The 20,664-nt window shown below is 37.1% G+C and overlaps 1 protein-coding gene across 1 annotated transcript in view; it reads left to right on the top strand.

The window, feature by feature from the left end:
* LOC139944530 (exportin-5-like) overlaps window positions 1-20,664 on the top strand; it is a 207,142-nt gene that overhangs the window by 77,892 nt on the left and 108,586 nt on the right. The window contains exons 5-9 of the mRNA XM_071941578.1: window positions 7,853-8,035; window positions 9,916-9,945; window positions 18,101-18,286; window positions 18,598-18,674; window positions 18,798-18,897. Coding sequence (XP_071797679.1) covers window positions 7,853-8,035; window positions 9,916-9,945; window positions 18,101-18,286; window positions 18,598-18,674; window positions 18,798-18,897 — 576 coding nt within the window. The remainder of the gene's footprint in view (window positions 1-7,852; window positions 8,036-9,915; window positions 9,946-18,100; window positions 18,287-18,597; window positions 18,675-18,797; window positions 18,898-20,664) is intronic.

Genomic DNA, 20,664 nt, shown 5'->3' with positions numbered 1-20,664 from the left:
TAAGTTAGAGTCCAGCTTATTGATTTTGAAAAGAAAACTGTTGGAAAGTTTCTTACCTTGCTGTTGAAAACAAACTAAAAAATCCCCAAAATCACGTGGTTGAACATTTTTGCCTGCCTCCTAAAAACAATGTTACTTTTCATAACTTTTTTTATTGACATTTTTGTTTAATTATTTTTTTAATTTTACTTATGGTTACAAGAGTTATATTTAAATTCAAATTATTTTGATGTTATAAAAGTTTTGTATTGGTTCGACTCCCTTGACTAAATTATATGGGTCCAATCTTACCAAACATGAATTTAATTTGAACGGCATCTGGAAGATGACATTCTACTTTGTTCTGTAAGACAACATCCTACTTTCGAATTTCGTCATCCAAATATAAAAATAGATCTGGAAGGTCATACCGAAAGTTTAGGGTGTCATTACTGCGGATTAATTGATATGTCATCTTACTTGCTTGATGTCATCCATCAATACTTTTCTCAGTAACTCAACAATTTTTAAAAAATTTTTTCAGAGTCCCAATAATAATGTCAACATGAAGAACTATGTTAAAGCAAGTTTATCTTTCCTTTTTATAGCACATAATTGAAAAAACTCACAGGGCCAAACCCCCCACTATAAATTTATCCCGGCCAAAAAAAAATGCACACCCTTCAAGAAGATGAGTGACAGCTCCATTGTTCAACGGTTCCTTTGAGATGCCGCTGGTAAAATATTTAAGGAACTTTGCTTAAAGGAACAAGTTGCCTAGGATCGGACGAGTTGGTCTATAAAAAGCATTTGTAATCGTTTGTTATAAAATGAATATGGTTAGAAAGATGTTTTAAAAGTAGAATACAATGATCCACACAAATTTGCCTCGAAATTGCGTGGTTTTCCTTTTACTTTGCGAACTAACACGGTCGGCCATTTATGGGAGTAACAAATTTGACTCCCATAAATGGTGGACCGTGTTATCCGACGATGTAGAAGGAAAACCGTGCAATTTTGAGGCATGTTTGTGTGGAACATTTTATTCTACTTTTACAACATCTTTCTAATCATGCATTTTATAACAAACGGTTACAAACGCTTTTTAAAGACCAACTCGTCCGATCCAAGGCAACATGTTCCTTTAAAAGTGTGGTCTTTTGGGGATCCGACATTCCCATTGATGGGAATTTAATTCACTGGGGCCAGTGGCAAAAGAGGATGTCTACACTTCCTATGTGATGCCGCTAGCTTTTCATACTTGTTTCTGAAACAAGCTCGTCCAATAAAACCGGCTGTCTCCTTCCAAATAAAGACGTAGTCGGTTGCCTATTGGGTTAGTTTAAGACCAGCACCAGATGGAGGGGGCGGTAGCTTTATATAAAAGTGACACTATAGAAATTTGGTGTATTGATTCATTTGGAGTTTGCTGTCTATAAGCAACATTTCCTTTGTGATACTGCTGAAGTTTCAAACTTCTTTTCAGTAAAAAGTTCTTCAAATCAAACCGGCTGTTTCCTTCCAAGTAAAGCTGTAATAGAATGTAAACTGTGGTTGCTTTCAGCTGGGAACAAAATTGAATCACATCTCAAGCATTCACGCAACCATGCAAGGAGAATGGTCCAGCATTTTTCACGTGGAGATTGCCGTGTGGAGATTTTCGCGAAAGAGTACCGCCTATGCGACTAATTGCCAACGGCTGTTTTCGCATTTCGTTGTCTTGCGCAATAAAACCAGCGCGATAGGCGGCGCAACAATTTATTGCGCCAGGCATTTCTATCGTGCCAAACCTATCGCGCAGCATCCACGTATTTTCAATCGGTACTGTACCTCAGTGTATTTCAGTGTAATGTCAACGAATGTCTAACGTACCACAGACTTACGAGCAACTTATGTATATTGGCATACAAACAGGGGATACGCCATGGTGTGACAGGCCCTTAAACAAAAAAACTTTGTGTTTTGAAACACTTAATACATGATCTTCAATGTATAAATTGCAAAGAGGATCCATTGGGCAGAGTTTCTGGGTTTGCTTTTTGAGTGTTCAAAACATATGACGACTAGTGGACAAAAGTGGGAGAACAAACAATGAGTGGTCACTTGTTATATTAATGGTTAAATAACAATGAGTATTGTACCACAAATGTGGCATCTGAAGAGAAGGAATAAAACAAAACAAAAAATCGATGAGTTATTAATTTAATTTAAATAAGGCCTGTCTTAGCTCTGTAGACTTGGTTAATGACCAAAATGAGGTCCAAAAAGTTTTATTGGCGACAGTAATTTGAAACAATTGAAATAAAAGTAGTGGGGAAATGATTGATGTACAGAATAAGAAACATTTTATATATATTTGGTTTGCGGTAACACCATGTGTGTATATCTACTTGCCAGGTAGAGTTGTTCTTAGGGAACTGTCTTGCTTTACTCTACTGCCGTGGAATAGAAAATCGGAGGTTCGGGAGACTTCTCAGTTCTGAAAAGAACTGTCCTGCTTTATAACTATTACCAGGGCGGATGGTATAGAAATTTGACTGGACTACTACTTTAGCTTACAGGATCGTAATAACTGTACTGCCACGGAGTCAGTTCGGAATTGGTCTTGAGCAGTATCTCAAGAAATACCTGTCATATCAACTCCAAACTTGGTTTGTTGATTGGTCTTTGTTTGTGGATTGATCTTGGGATCCCCTACCCCCACCCCCAGAGGTTTGTCGATGTTGAACTACATGTACATGTATATAGGCATTGGTCTTGGGATCTACCCCCAGAGGTTTGTCCTTTTTGGACTACATGTATAGGCCAAAAAAATTGTCATTATGGCTGAAACAGAGGAAATGTTTTCTGACCGATTTCTCACGAAGTACTTGTCATATCAACTCCAAACTTTGATTGTGGATTGGTCTAAGTGGATTGGTCTTGGGATCCCCAAGAAGCCTATTGCTTTTGCACCCTAGGCCAAATGTCAAGGTTACATGTACATGTAATACGGTTAAAATAAAAGAAATGTTGCCTTCCCAACATACCATCCCCTCCGTCTTCCCTCACCCCTCCTCACCTATCCTTCTCAACTCATCTACCCAACCCACTTTGACAGTGATTAAATCTCCTTTTGAAAATGTAATGCAGAAAGAGTAGCAGTTTGAAGGGGGGGGGGGGGGTAGTGTAGTGTGTATGAGTGTTTTCACCCATTGGTTTTTCCAACCTACAATGTACATGGCAGAGTATCTGCAGCACAACATTCTACACTCTGGCTAAGATTATTTGTGAAAAAAAAAAACACTCGTTCTACATGTGTCCAATGTCAAGAAACGGACTGGCTTGCAGGGTATTTGTGTTTTCAAACACCACTTTTCTTGTCCACAAGATATTAATATTTTTCACTTTTTGATCAAAGATACCGGTTGATGTACATGTACATGTAGCTGTACACATACTTGTGATGTAAATTCAATAAATTCATGATGTACAAGTACATGTACAGCTCTCATGGAACTTTTCGCCCAGCACTTTTCGAGCAAAAATACATGGTGCTGCCCAGCACAGATTTCCCCCAGAATAAATCAAAATATTGTTCATTGACCTCAGACTCATGAGGGTGATAATAAGGAGTCAATCACAGAGAAATGACAAAGTCATCAACATGGTCAAAAAGCCATTCAACTTATTGCATGGCCCCGAACATAAACAGTAATGGTGGCCCCATAATGTGTATTTGGGCAATTCCATGGTTAGTTTCGTTACACTTTTAGCCGCTTAGCACAGCTTTGTGGTCTCCAATATTAACATGAAAGCCTATCAAGTCTCCGTTTTTGTACCATGGCTACATCTTGGCTAGACCTAATATACAGAAAAATTACAAACTTCTAGACACATTTATTGGGTTGTTATGATCAGTTTAATTTTGGTTAGTTACGTTACAAAAAAGGGACATGACAAAAAAATGCATGTCTTTGAACAAAAAGTTTCCTCAAACAGGGTACAGCTGCAACAAACTTTACTATTTCTATAACTACAAGGGTACAAGAAAGTGTTTTGGTAGGGGAAAAAATAAAATAACTCTTATCAGTTCCAGGCATTGCCCCAAAATCATGGTTAGTTACGTTACAGTTAGTTACGTTACACTTTGTCCATGACTAATATTATTTGTGATACACCCTTTGTACTTCACTCACAGCTCTAATCTGGTCTATATTAGTAACTAGTATGGAATACTACACTATATACAAATCAATTACGCAAAAAACAATGGAATAAAGTAATATTTGGTAACATAATTGCAAAAAAAGGTATAAAAAGCCATTACCTCGCCATATCATTAACCCAGGTTACATATATTACAAAATGTTTATATCTGTAACATATAAACTTGTTCCATTACATTCATAAGCCATGCAGTATTTTAAAGTCACAATAAACCAAGTGAATTTCTCTCTAATACATAGATACCAAAGAAAACAAAACAATAGAAAGGATGTTGAATAAGTTCCTTGTCTTGACTCTTGGTCATGGTACCTACATGTAATCTTAAAGTTCAACAGAAATTTTGAAATGCTCGCGATTGTTGACATTTTCTGGCACATCTAGCTTGAAAATCATTTTGTCCCTCGTACAGAAGATACAAACATTTTGAGTGGGCCATTTTACAGAAGATGTTTCACTGCCCCTCCCATGCCATCCACATGACCTTTGCCATGGGAGGTGCAGAAGAAAGTCCAGTGAATTTCAACCTTGTGCTGCTCTTGAAGTACAGCTGTCCCGCTCCACAATGCTTTTCAGCTTAACGCTTAAATGGGCAGTCTCTCTCTCTTCATCACACCCTCCCTCCTTTCCAAACCCCACCCCGGCCTACCAACACCAGTTCCTCTTTGCCCTTCTACTATGTACATGTACATGTACCCCCTCCCTAATTAAGAACTAAAGCCTTTGATTCTCCATGTACAAAGGAAGATTTATTATAATATTAAACCTTTTTGAACACGTTCCGGTCCTACTATTTTTTGTGCTTTGATGCACATCAAAATGTTTTTTGTTTTTTTGTTTTTTCACACTAATCACATCCCATGGTCTGTTTGCACAGGGCAACAAGCTTATAGATATATGAGTTTGCTTCCCCTTACACACAAGCTGATATTGTTGACGATTAGACAGCAAACTCTCTTGCTGTTTCTTACAGTATTTCACAAAATGTCTTTTTCTCCTTGTATTTTTCGTAGTGACTAGCTGCCTTTATGTTTTCTTAGTGTTGCTGTTGCTGTTGCTTTTTCTTGTTTGACAATGGCCTGTTTGTATGGACATTAAAATAAGGAACAAAGTCAATCAAGTTTTTGGAAATTGCAATTTCTATAACTACACATATGTACCTGATGAACAATGTTAGAATTATACATGCAGCACTTGTACACAAAGTCTCATTAATTTAGCATATACATGTAGAAGGGAAATACAACTTTAAGATGACCCTTTAAAATAAAATTCATGTGGATTACACCATGTAACTTTATTGTCATCAAACTTACCCCAAAAAATTCACCACAAAAGTTGAAGAAGATGAACTTATAGGACAGGGGTGTTGCGCATGAATCTTGCATGCATAATATGCATACAGACAAAATGAGCCACATGGCAAACAAAACATTGCTAGAAGTTGAATTGTGGGTCAAAGAATAGTATCATACTGCCCTAACTTGTTTAAACTTTATAACATGGCTGAAAACTTATGCTTGTGTCAACTTAGCAGCATCTTAATAGTCTTTATGTCGGTCGGTTACGTTACACTCCGGTTAGTTACGTTACATAGTTAGTTACGTTACAGTTTTTGACTGCTTCTATTTTCCACATGGTACAATTTTTATGATTTTTCTTTCCTTATTTTAATTAAGGATTGCACCAAGTAGGAAAATTCAAGATATAAACATTTTAACTGATTGCCTTCTCTAGAGGCGGAAACAATCGGAAGTTTTGGTTAGTTACGTTACATAAGCTTTAATGGGGTACAAGCTTCACAGATTGATGGTCTGAATCTATCACAAACACAAATTTTGACGATTGCAGCCAATGTGTAGGTCCAATCAATGAATAAATATGACTAGATTGATTTGATACCTTGTAATCTTCCCCATTCAGTAGTAAATTGAAGTTGCACAACTTTTTTACACATAATTTCATGATAAAACATTGTTGGCACAAAAATTATTTTTTTCTAACTTTCTTGCAAAGACATGACATTGAAACCATTTTTTCCTGAATATTTGATGTACATTTATATGCTACCATATAAGCCCAATTTTTACTTAAAAACACAATTCTAAATTTTGAGGTCATGTCCACTTCTTCATGGAATTGCCCATTTGGTCATTAATGTGGGCAGTGGCAAAGCAAATAAAAATAATGTTTGAAGTATTAGGTTAAACTTTGTATCAAGTTACAACTAAAACAACTTTGTATCTTAAAAACCTCAGTAGCTATTGGGCATGGTCTTCCTGCTGCTGTATTTTCTTTATCTCCATGGCCGTTTGGCACCTTAAGGCATGAGGTTGGGGTGGGTGCCATTTTGTTAAGACAATACATGGCCATGTATTATTTCTTGGACTATTAGTTTTTCTAGAATGACGTAAGGAACGTTTGATTATAAAGGAACATTTCCCTCCTGGGAACAAATTCACGCTTGAGTTTCCCAAGGAACAAAATGAGCCCCAGATGATAAATGATGCTTGTATTTGATGACTTTAACTTTGTTGAAAGTCAAAATTCTGTTCAATTATCTCATCTTCAATAGTCTTTAGTCAATTTACAAAACTGGACTTCTGTGAATAACAGAAGTAAATGCAGCCAAATGTTGCACCATTTCAGTGTCTTTTGCCAAAAACTTATAGAACAACATGAAATTCTGCGCATTAATGACACTAATTTAGAAAATGTGCAATATGTGAAAGTATTGGGTGTGATTATTCAAGACAATTTTAAAGTGGGACAGACATGTCAATGAGATAATAAAAAAAACCAGAAAGTTGTACATGTTGCGTTGTTTACGTTCTCATAATCTACTTGTGAATGATCTATTGGCAATTTACAAGGGTTATGTAAGACCTGTTTTAGACTACTGTGTTCCTTTGTACAATGGTAATCTTACTAAAGAGCAGGTGAACAAATTGGAATTTGTTCAAAAAAGGGTGTGTCGTATAATTTTTGGTAAAAACTATTCTTTGTTAAAGAGATGTACATGTATTAAGTGTGTGCAAACTTAAAACCCTTGAAAATCTTAAGAGACAAATTAATTGTGTAGTGATTTTGCTCTGTCAATCGAATCCCATCACGGTGTAGAAATTGGCTACCTCCCAAATAAATGTATTTTAAAACACACAAACAAATTTGACCTATTAATTTTGGTTTTTACCCATACACCAATGTGTGTTAGCACTGTATATTCAGTACTTTCCCGAGTCCTGTGAAAAAACATCACAGGCATGTTACTTGGGTGGGATTCGAACCCACGACCCTTGCAATTCTAGAGCAGTGTCTTACCAACTAGACTACCGATATTGTCTAACTGTGTATAATAATTATGTAATTTTGACAATGTATATAATAATAGTTTTTTGTTTAATCTCCTTATTGTTAATTTTTATTTGATGTGTTTTTTATTATTTGATGTTGGCATGTGCAGTTCAGGGTTTTTGTTTTACTGCGATGCTTGTTTTACTAAACCATTTTTGAATTTAAGTGAATTGAAGTGAAGGGCAATCTTTTTTGATGATGCGGTAAATTAAGCTACTATTTAATCTAGTGTGAAGTGTGAGTTTGTGGTGGGTTTTTTTCCTGATACATTTTTAAAGGTATTTAACATTTGATATTATCAATTTTTTATTAGGAAACACAAACAGAACTTGTACTTCTTGTCTTGCTGCGGCTTGTTGAAGATGTTGTTGCTTTCCAAAGTCTTCAAACAAACAGACGAAGGGATGTACTTCAGGCTTTAACATCCAACATGGCAGAATTTTTCACATTCATGCTTCACCTACTTACGCATCATGTCCAAGGATACAAGAAGCTTGTAAGTTGAGGTTTTTAGTACATATTATTGTATAAATTTGTTTTTAACTGGTTCAAACAATGTTCTGATTATTGATCATTGCTATTTCAAGGAGGGATGTCAAGTAAAATATACTGCATCGATGGTTACACTTCATTATGATGGCGCAACTTTTTTTCATAATAAATTTATATAAGAATAACTTGAAAACTGAGACACAATTTACACATATCAGTGGTAAGTTGGATGTGATTATTGAATTTGTTCAGTAATCCTAAACAGCAATTTAAGTGTTTTCTTGGGACAAGTAAAATTTGTTATAAAAAATAAATAAGGGAATCAATGTGTGGTTAATCCCAACGAGGCCTGGTTCTTGATAATTTTTCCTTGAGGAAGTTGAGGTAAAGTGAAAAGAACCAGGCCTTGGTGGGTTTAAACCACTAGTTGAAAACTGATTCAGCACACTTTGATTCCCATTCATAAATACCTTTTCGATCAAAACAACATCACTTTTCGGTCAAAAAGTAAAATAAATGCAAAAATTAGAATTGTTAAATGATTTCTTTCAACACAACACCCCTCCAGCTATGAAATGGTAAAGCCCTCCGCTGCCTCGGGTAAACAACTCCTTATAAGGGAATGTTGTGCCCGTCGCGCGTATCGCGTGATGTGGCACAACTGTTTCAGCCATTGCTCTCGACCAATAGGAATGAAGAAACTGTCTTATAAGAACAGGTGCAAGGTTGCGTGTCATGCCCATTAATTAACACTTATTACCGGTCATAAACAAAGGTTCATACACACCCACGTGACGCGCTCTCCACCAATAGGATTAGCGAACTTGTCTAAGGTATTTATGAATGTCAAGTAATGACTGGGTAAACGTTAGTGATTTTAGATTGAACAAAACCAAACTGACTGAAGCGGAATTTGAACTCACAAACTCCGGATTAATGTTCCAGTTCTCTACTAACTGAACTGTCTAATTTAGCCTTAATGTTGGTGGTCTCTCAGTTGATAGAGGTGTATGTTTATTTGGATGTTGAAGGTTCAAGTCCTGCATTAGTAATTTTTTCTTTGTAAAACCAGAAAAATAATTAGGTGAGTTTTATTAGTAATTAACCCTTAGTTTCCGGAAAGGAAAAGGCGGTTTGTATCAATATTTTGTTTGTTTAATTATTTGTTTTACGGTCGTGTTCATGTTTCTTTTAAGTGCCCATATCCTCCCAGTGGTAAAACTGTTTTCCGTGTTCGATTGGGCCATTTTTATCCAATAATATTTTCTGATGATCATCCACGGCATCGGGTACTCAGTATCTCGGCATACTCGGTGCGTGAATCTGATTAATAAAACCGGATGTTAGAGCAAAGGAGTCGCGTCTACTTTGACCTCTTAAAACCAAAGATAAACCAGATCGGGTTTAACTCAGTGCTGTCTGAACCCAATGGGCTTTATTTTTACAACCACCCCCCGCTGCTCGTAAAAGTTAAACCGGTTCGGGTCTAAGTTAGTACGCTGTCTGAACATACCCTATGTGCATGATCCAGGCACGGCCCCTTCATAGCAACAATTTGTTAGTCATCCCAATATTTGTAGCTTGGACAATGTGGTCAAAGTTTCTGTAATAAATTGAAGTTTGTATTTAAATCTTATTTTGTTACATGTACATGTACAATGCGATTACTGACTAATAGTGTACATGTAGCTCTGAATGAAACTCCAAAAACATAAACAGGTCATTTTGTTAGCGCATACTAAACAAATATGGCTGCATTTCATTGATAGTTAATTTGCTGTTTTGAGGTACTTACAGTCTTTATATCAGTAGTAATCTTTTTCAAATTTCAATGTGATGTTCTGAGATATTTATAGACAACTTTTTCTTTTAAATTATCAACAGAAAGATTCCAGTTCGTCATCTGAAAGAAAGGTAATTCAAATCATTGGACTTTTCAAAAAGCTTGTGGAAAGTTCAGAGAAAAGTGAATGGGAATGAATGTGAATTTCCCAGTTTGCAAAATAGCATTTAAAAACAAAAATCTGAAATTTAAATAGATTTCACTTTTAGCTGCTCTGTTTGAAAAAATGTTTCCGTAGGAAAGTTTGTCCAACTCATCTCAATAACAAGATTTGAAATGTTGTCAAATACAACACAAGTCCACCAATGAAATCCGTTATTAATAGTATTATAACAGTTCACAAATTAATTGTTACTGTTGTATCATATTAGTCAAATGTCTTGGGATTTTGACTGCCTTCAAACCTTTTTATATCTCCATTTCAAAGGAAAAGCGTGAGAAAAACTCATGCAAGATCTTAGTATGTGCACAATAGTTTTGTTATGTAGACATGCTTTGTTTATGTTACACGTACAGTATCTGTAGAGCGAATTACGACGTTCCCATATGCGGGTGCCCTCACAATGTGCTGCGGCATGCCCACCAAATGATCTTCTCTTAGCCACTGAACGGGTAAGATGGTTCTTTTACAGGTGCTACTTAGTAGATTAAAAGATTGTTGGGGGAAACTACCTTTCCCAACCAGTCCCCCACAGCCAGAAAATAGCTACATATGATTGGTTGGTTTCGCATTTTGGGTGGCTGTTTCTGGACCAGTCCCCTTCGTTGGCCCTTACTAGCAAGATGCCAACTCTAAGGGGGGGGGGAGGGGCTTCAGCCTCGTTGGATATGGGACGCAGAAGCGCTATATTCTCCCTTATTCCACTCGCGCTTTTGTGATAACATAATATCACCACTCCATTTTGCAAATCTGATTGGAGAATTAGCGCGTACTTGAAGATAATATTGATTCCTTATTGTACATGTGTGTATCATAAAGAAAATCCAAAGATGTTATGTTTTTTATGTTCTTTTAAGAGTCCCTGCCTGTAAGAATGTACCAAATTAGGGGGGGGGTGATTCATGGGTTCGCAGATCTTCTTCTAAAAAATTAGAGTGATAAACCATCATACATGTACCAAACGAATAAATCCAAAATTTTAGTTTGCTGATGCTTTCGGTTTTGAAGTTACCAGTTTAGAACAAGGGTTCAAGCATAGAATAAGGGTTCAAGCATAGAATAAGGGTTCAACCATAGAATAAGGGTTCAACCATAGAACAAGGGTTCAAGCATAGAACAAGGGTTCAACCATAGAACAAGGATTCAAGCGTAGACTAGGGTTCAACCATAGAACAAGGGTTCGAGCATAGAATAAAGGTTTAAGCATAGAATAAAGGTTCAACCATAGAATAAAGGTTTAAGCATAGAATAAGGGTTCAACCATTAGAATAAGGGTTCAACCATAGAACAAGGGTTCAACCATAGAATAAGGGTTCAACCATTAGAATAAGGGTTCAACCATAGAGTAAGGGTTCGAGCATAGAATAAGGGTTCAAGCATAGAATAAGGGTTCAACCATAGAATAAGGGTTCAAGCATAGAATAAGGGTTCAACCATACAAGGGTTCAACCATAGAACAAGGGTTCAACCTAGAATAAGGGTTCAACCATAGAATAAGGGTTCAACCATAGAATAAGGGTTCAAGCATAGAATAAGGGTTCAAGCATAGAATAAGGGTTCAAGCATAGAATAAGGGTTCAACCATAGAATAAGGGTTCAACCATAGAATAAGGGTTCAAGCATAGAATAAGGGTTCAACCATAGAACAAGGGTTCAACCATAGAACAAGGGTTCAACCATAGAATAAGGGTTCAACCATAGAATAAGGGTTCAACCATAGAATAAGGGTTCAAGCATAGAACAAGGGTTCAAGCATAGAATAAGGGTTCAAGCATACATGTATGTAGAATAAGGGTTCAAGCATAGAATAATGGTTTAAGCATAGAATAAGGGTTCAACCATAGAATAAGGGTTCAACCATAGAATAAGGGTTTGAGCATACATGTAGAATAAGGGTTTGAGCATAGAGTAAGGGTTCAACCATAGAATAAGGGTTCAACCATAGAATAAGGGTTCAACCATAGACTAAGGGTTCAAGCATAGAATAAGGGTTCAACCATAGAATAAGGGTTCAAGCATACATGTATGTAGAATAAGGGTTCAAGCATAGAATAATGGTTTAAGCATAGAATAAGGGTTCAACCATAGAATAAGGGTTCAACCATAGAATAAGGGTTCAACCATAGAATAAGGGTTCAAGCATAGAATAAGGGTTCAACCATAGAATTAGGGTTCAACCATATAAAAAGGGTTCGAGCATAGAGTAAGGGTTCAAGCATAGAATAAGGGTTCAAGCATAGAATAAGGGTTCAAGCATAGAATAAGGGTTCAAGCATAGAATAAGGGTTCAACCATAGAATAAGGGTTCAACCATAGAATAAGGGTTCAACCATAGAATAAGGGTTCAAGCATAGCACAAGGGTTCAAGCATAGAATAAGGGTTCAACTATAGAATAAGGGTTCAACCATAGAATAAGGGTTCAACCATAGAATAAGGGTTCAACCATAGAATAAGGGTTCGAGCATAGAATAAGGGTTCAACCATAGAATAAGGGTTCAACCATAGAATAAGGGTTCAACCATAGAATAAGGGTTCAACCATAGAATAAGGGTTCAAGCATAGAGTAAGGGTTCAAGCATAGAATAAGGGTTCAAGCATAGAATAAGGGTTCAACCATAGAATAAGGGTTCAACCATAGAATAAGGGTTCAACCATAGAATAAGGGTTCAACCATAGAACAAGGGTTCAAGCATAGCACAAGGGTTCAAGCATAGAATAAGGGTTCAACCATAGAATAAGGGTTCAAGCATAGAATAAGGGTTCAACCTAGAATAAGGGTTCAACCATAGAATAAAGGTTCAACCATAGAATAAGGGTTCAAGCATAGAATAAGGGTTCAAGCATAGAATAAGGGTTCAACCATAGAATAAGGGTTCAACCATAGAGTAAGGGTTCATGCATAGAATAAGGGTTCAACCATAGAATAAGGGTTCAACCATAGAATAAGGGTTCAAGCATAGAATAAGGGTTCAACCATAGAATAAGGGTTCAACCATAGAATAAGGGTTCAACCATAGAATAAAGGTTCAACCATAGATCAAGGGTTCAACCATAGAATAAGGGTTCAACCGTAGAGTAAGGGTTCATGCGTAGAATAAGGGTTCAACCATAGAATAAGGGTTCAACCATAGAATAAGGGTTCAAGCATAGAATAAGGTTTCAAGCATAGAATAAGGGTTCAACCATAGAATAAGGGTTCAACCATAGAATAAGGGTTCAACCATAGAATAAGGGTTCAACCATAGAATAAGGGTTCATGCATAGAATAAGGGTTCAACCATAGAATAAGGGTTCAACCATAGAACAAGGGTTCAAGCATAGAATAAGGGTTCAACCATAGAATAAGGGTTCAACCATAGAATAAAGGTTCAACCATAGATCAAGGGTTCAACCATAGAATAAGGGTTCAACCATAGAATAAGGGTTCAACCATAGAATAAGGGTTCAACCATAGAATAAGGGTTCAACCATAGAGTAAGGGTTCATGCATAGAATAAGGGTTCAACCATAGAATAAGGGTTCAACCATAGAACAAGGGTTCGAGCCCTGAATAAGGGTTCAAGCATAGAATAAGGGTTCAACCATAGAATAAGGGTTCAACCATAGAATAAGGGTTCAACCATAGAATAAGGGTTCAACCATAGAATAAGGGTTCGAGCATAGAGTAAGGGTTCAAGCATAGCACAAGGGTTCAAGCATAGAATAAAGGTTCAACCATAGAACAAGGGTTCGAGCCCTGAATAAGGGTTCAAGCATAGAATAAGGGTTCAACCATAGAATAAGGGTTCAACCATAGAATAAGGGTTCAACCATAGAATAAGGGTTCAACCATAGAATAAGGGTTCAACCATAGAATAAGGGTTCAACCATAGAATAAGGGTTCAACCATAGAACAATGGTTCGAGCATAGAATAATGGTTCGAGCATAGAATAGAGTTCAACATAGAATAAGGGTTCAAGCATAGAACAAGGGTTCAACCATACATAGATCAAGGGTTCAACCATAGATTAAGGGTTCGAGCATAGAATAAGGGTTCAACCATAGAATACGTAAGGGTTCAACCATAGAAAAAGGGTTCAAGCATAGAATTAGGGTTCAAGCATAGAATAAGGTTTCAAGCATAGAATAAGGGTTCAACCATAGAACAAGGGTTCAACCATAGAACAAGGGTTCAACCATAGAATAAGGGTTCAACCATAGAATAAGGGTTCAAGCATAGAATAAGGGTTCAACCATAGAATAAGGGTTCGAGCATAGAATAAGGGTTCAACCATAGAATAAGGGTTCGAGCATAGAATAAGGGTTCAACCATAGAATAAGGGTTCAAGCATAGAATAAGGGTTCAAGCATAGAATAAGGGTTCAACCATAGAACAAGGGTTCAACCATAGAACAAGGGTTCAACCATAGAATAAGGGTTCAACCTTAGAACAAGGGTTCAAGCATAGAACAAGGGTTCAACCATAGAACAAGGGTTCAGCCATAGAATAAGGGTTCAAGCATAGAACAAGGGTTCAACCATAGAACAAGGGTTCAAGCATAGAATAAGGGTTCAAGCATAGAATAAGGGTTCAACCATAGAACAAGGGTTCAACCATAGAACAAGGGTTCAATCATAGAATAAGGGTTCAACCTTAGAATAAGGGTTCAAGCATAGAATAAGGGTTCAACCATAGAACAAGGGTTCAACCATAGAACAAGGGTTCAAGCATAGAACAAGGGTTCAACCTTAGAATAAGGGTTCAACCATAGAACAAGGGTTCAACCATAGAACAAGGGTTCAACCATAGAACAAGGGTTCAACCATAGAATAAGGGTTCAACCATAGAATAAGGGTTCAAGCATAGAATAAGGGTTCAACCATAGAATAAGGGTTCGAGCATAGAATAAGGGTTCAACCATAGAATAAGGGTTCGAGCATAGAATAAGGGTTCAACCATAGAATAAGGGTTCAAGCATAGAATAAGGGTTCAAGCATAGAATAAGGGTTCAGCCATAGAACAAGGGTTCAACCATAGAATAAGGGTTCAACCTTAGAATAAGGGTTCAACCATAGAACAAGGGTTCAACCATAGAACAAGGGTTCAGCCATAGAATAAGGGTTCAAGCATAGAATAAGGGTTCAACCATAGAATAAGGGTTCAAGCATAGAATAAGGGTTCAAGCATAGAATAAGGGTTCAACCATAGAACAAGGGTTCAACCATAGAATAAGGGTTCAACCATAGAATAAGGGTTCGAGCATAGAATAAGGGTTCAACCATAGAATAAGGGTTCAAGCATAGAATAAGGGTTCAAGCATAGAATAAGGGTTCAACCATAGAACAAGGGTTCAACCATAGAATAAGGGTTCAACCTTAGAATAAGGGTTCAAGCATAGAACAAGGGTTCAACCATAGAACAAGGGTTCAAGCATAGAATAAGGGTTCAAGCATAGAATAAGGGTTCAGCCATAGAACAAGGGTTCAACCATAGAATAAGGGTTCAACCTTAGAATAAGGGTTCAAGCATAGAACAAGGGTTCAACCATAGAACAAGGGTTCAGCCATAGAATAAGGGTTCAAGCATAGAATAAGGGTTCAACCATAGAATAAGGGTTCAACCATAGAATAAGGGTTCGAGCATAGAATAAGGGTTCAACCATAGAATAAGGGTTCAAGCATAGAATAAGGGTTCAAGCATAGAATAAGGGTTCAACCATAGAACAAGGGTTCAACCATAGAACAAGGGTTCAACCATAGAATAAGGGTTCAACCTTAGAATAAGGGTTCAAGCATAGAACAAGGGTTCAACCATAGAACAAGGGTTCAAGCATAGAATAAGGGTTCAAGCATAGAATAAGGGTTCAACCATAGAACAAGGGTTCAACCATAGAACAAGGGTTCAACCATAGAACAAGGGTTCAACCATAGAATAAGGGTTCAACCATAGAATAAGGGTTCAAGCATAGAATAAGGGTTCAACCATAGAACAAGGGTTCAACCATAGAATAATGGTTCGAGCATAGAATAAGGGTTCAACCATAGAATAAGGGTTCAACCATAGAATAAGGGTTCAACCATAGAATACGTAAGGGTTCAACCATAGAATAAAGGTTCAACCATAGAATAAGGGTTCAAGCATAGAATAAAGGTTTAAGCATAGAATAAGGGTTTAACCATAGAATAAGGGTTCAACCATAGAATAAGGGTTCAACCATAGAATAAGGGTTCAACCATAGAATAAGGGTTCAACCATAGAACAAGGGTTCAACCTGGAATAAGGGTTCAACCATAGAATAAGGGTTCAACCATAGAATAAGGGTTCAACCATAGAGTAAGGGTTCAACCATAGAATAAGGGTTCAACCATAGAATAAGGGTTCAAGCATAGAACAAGGGTTCAACCATAGAACAAGGGTTCAACCATAGAATAAGGGTTCAACCATAGAATAAAGGTTTAAGCATAGAATAAGGGTTCAACCATATAATAAGGGTTCAAGCATGGAATAAGGGTTCAAGCATAGAACAAGGGTTCAAGCATAGAATAAGGGTTCGACCCACAGACATAAAGAACCTATAGATGGACAGCACCTATGGAAATCAATGTCCAGATACCGTAATTGTGACGGCACCAGACTATACCCCAAACTGTGGGCAAAGTCTGTGAAACGCAAGCAAAAACACGTGTAAAGCAATGGGCGAGTGAAGAGATGCTGACAGAAAATGTGTGTTTTTAGGGTAAACAAATCACCAACATCTAAGAAAGATCATTAGCTAGATACCTTTTCTGCCGTTAGTTGTTTGCTGGTTCTCCTCCTCTTTCTGAACTTTCTCCAAAACAATGAAATTAGAAGAATTTTATATAAAAAAATATGTTTGTCACACACTTTCCGACCAAAAGGTGCGTGTTTGATGATGATGCGTACCACATAGACTTACGTGCTACTGATACGCGATTGTTTGGTGTGCATTCGCCGCGAGCGTACGCAACACGGAGGGCCATAGTATGAACTTGCGTTTCAAAGCGAGTTTAGACTGGATTTCCCAGAAAAAAAGTTGTAAACTTGACATTTTAACAGCTCAACCTCAACGCCCAACATTTGCAAACAGTCATATGGATTATTTATGAAGTGTTGTCGTAAGGCTACAATCCCGCATCCGGTCATCATGTCATGCAAATTTATAAAATATAATTAAGACGGTGCGGGCACTGCCTCAAGGTTATACCAAAACTTGACTAAAAGCAGCGGGTCGCGCGTTAACTATCCGCCCACGGTTTGAGAAAGTACAAAATTACAGTTTGGCACCCCCTACTCTCCGTCTATAGGTTCTTTATGTCTGTGGTTCGACCATAGGTCTTGTGACCTGCAATGTTATTATGTTTTAGTTGATCACCACTTTCATGTGATCAACTAACCCTTATTACTGAAAAGAAAAAGATAAAAAGGCTTGAATGAGATCTAAGAATTTGGTTCAGGAATCAATGTTGCAAAAATTGACAATAAAAAAATAAAAAAGTACAGGGGGTTCAGCCAGAAATTACTCAGTTTGCATCACAGAGCATCTAGAATCCAAACATTTTCTGCAGGCTCCGACCTCATGCTGTCAGGGCTTGGCTCTTTGCGCTCCTACATGTATACTTCAGACCTTGTACAAACTAACTAAATGTTTTTTTCACCTGTTACTCCAAAATTTGTTGACATCATGGAAATCACTGTTTACGCCACTCTATCTCACATGATTCCTTGGTTTTATCAATAATTTGATAAAATACAATTTGTTTAATTTTACATGTAGGTCTTACCTTCCATGCTAAATACAATTTGTAATCCCTATTTATCCAATAAAAGATCATACATGTAGGTCTGAAGTTAAGGATTATAATGACCTGATACATATGACACAGAGTATGTAATTTTATACAAGTTGTTGTTGCAATATTTACACCTAAAGAGAATACATTAAAGAAAAGGTTGATCTAAATACTAGCACCTTGATTACATTGTTAGGTGATTCTTCAAGCTATGAAACTGGGCATTTGAGTGAGGAAGTGCATTTTAAGCTAAGGAATTTTTTTGTCTTTCAGCTTGCAAGCTCAATTCGTGTTTCCCAAGCTGTTTTGCTGACACTGACTGGCTACGTTGAATGGGTCACAAGTCAGCATATTTTTGCCAGCAACAATGTGTTACTGTCTACATTGTATGCTCTGTTGGATATTCCAGAGTTAAAACTAAATGCAGTAGAGGTACTGCAGCAAATTGTGAATAGAAAGGCAAGAAGATTTTCTGTTTTGTAATATATTGCTGCTGGGTTTTTTTATTTGTTGAAGGCATTTTTCAGAAGTGGGGTTATGTTTTCCTCTTTATTTTGTCAGGTAAAACACAGCTTTTAATTGGCTGGTCACTAAACAACAACATGCTTAGTTCTCCATATTCTCAGCAGATTTGAGCCAAGATAGCGGATATTGGTTCTTGTGATCATTCTTTGGATTACAAATATGTGAATGCTAATTTTGAAGATTTTTAATTTGATATTAATCTTTTCTCTCTAAACATTATTGATGATAAGTGTTTGTACTTAAAGGGTAAACCAGAAGAGAGGTATCCACTACTCATCCTCTTTAGTGCAGATGCGATCAAGACCATTCTCAGTGCTGCAGAGTGAGTTTGTTTCCACCTTCCCTGTAGATGTATAGATTTCTTGATAATAATTTGAATGTAAAACAGTAAAGTTATAGTATGATGTGTAACCTCACACTTTATGTTGTGTATCTCTTACAACAGAAATGCTTGTGCAGTTGGGTTGGATGAAGAGAACTACATTTTTCTTAAGCGACTGTGCCAGGTGCTTACAGGACTAGGGGCTCAGCTCTGTGTGTTGTGGGTAAGAACCCCCCCCCAAAAAAAAAAAAAAAAAATATTTGTTGCTCAATGCAGTAACTCAATCATTTCAGCTTAAAGAAACAAATGTTAAACAAATGTTAAACAGATCATACACATCTCCCCACACTTGTTTTTATGTCTCAAAATCAGAGGATACAGGCACGTTGGTAAAAGAAGACCTCCCTACTTGACAAGCGACAGCCACCAGAGTGTCCGTCGAGGTAGACAAAAGAGGGCTTTAGTTAACAACCACCTAGAAGTAGCTAACATAATTTCCTGCAAATAAGGCAATCAGCGTATTATTATTATTGTTATTTATTTGACCCAAACACTGCAAAATGTACCAAAAAATATAACAATTATGTACTAAAAATCATGAAAGCAAACACAACAACACAAGATGAAGAGAAACACAAAGATTATAAACATCTTAAAAGGGCCAATACAACATTATTTCAACTAACACAGGACGTACCAACTTGCACAAAAAAAAGTAACGGCTACATGTATGTGGGTCAGGGACTGCAAAAGTATAATAAACCTCATTTACCTGCAGGTATGCAGCCCCCCACATAACATAAGACATTAAAAGGATGTGACAGACAATGAAATGCATACAAATCTACAAAAAACTAATACACTAATTCAACGGATTTAATTACTTGAATTGAAGGACAGTTTGAGATTATGCAAGAAATGAACTAAAGGGTTTGTAACGAACGAGTCCCTAATAGCTGGTGAAAAAGTATTCCAAAGGCAGGGAAAACTGCGAGAGGGTGAGTGAAACAAAGCTTCGGTGCGAGCAGGCAGGTGACGAAATGTGAGGGATTCTGGATGACGGGTTGATAAAAAACATTTTCCATGATGAATTCACATTTACACAATCCAGGTAGCATTTGAATATGAATGAACACTGCAAAAAATCTTTTTGAAAGTTCTGGTGTGATCCACAAAGAAAATCTTGACCGTTGCCTTTCGTTGTAAATGATGACCAAGGGATAAGATGAATTAACTTTCAAGATGATCAAAGTCCCCACGGTGAAACTGCAGAAAAGAGCGAAGAATGGCTGGACAAGGAGGGGGGTTTGCTTGATCGAAACGCAAAGCGTACTGCAAAATGGTCGGTTTCCACCGGACCGGGGGCAGTATAAACGAATCTATGAGGACATTTTGAGAAAACCAAGTCAATGATGGAAGCAGCAGTGGGATTGTCAAGGTGGAGGTGCGCTACTGATGTGACAAGCTGCTCCAGGACAAACTCAGCAGTAATATCAAACAGTCGGGATCGATTAGGACTAGATTGATTAATGGGGTTGACGTCTACTTTAAAGTCATCAAAGGAGATGCACCCATCAAAGTCGTGGACAGCGTAATTGCTGATGTTAACAAAGTAGCTATTAAATGCTTCAGCAATTTCCTTGCTATTGTTAATTTGGTTACCGTCCTTAAGGAGGTAAGATGGGTTAACGCCTTGCCTGCGCTTGTTTAGTAAAGAATTTATAACTTTCCATGTACCCTTGATATTACCTTTAACTTCATTCAATTTGGTTGGGTGACAGTTTTTCCCCCGCTGTTTTGATTAGAAAATTAAGTTTCTTTTTATACAGAATATAAATAGATTTATTGTTTGCAGTAGGATGTCTCAAAAACGTTTTACAAATGGTTTTTATGTCTGATAGAGTTGTAGATCCCATCAGATAACCATGAGGACTTAAACCTATTATAACGGCATTTAACTTCTTGTATGGAAAATGATTATCATAATTTT

The sequence above is a fragment of the Asterias amurensis genome, chromosome 1 (genome assembly GCF_032118995.1).
Source record: "Asterias amurensis chromosome 1, ASM3211899v1".
NCBI classification, from domain to species: Eukaryota; Metazoa; Echinodermata; class Asteroidea; order Forcipulatida; family Asteriidae; genus Asterias; species Asterias amurensis.
The sequence above is the reverse complement of the archived record's forward strand: the minus strand, read 5'-3'. Positions and strand labels throughout refer to the sequence as shown.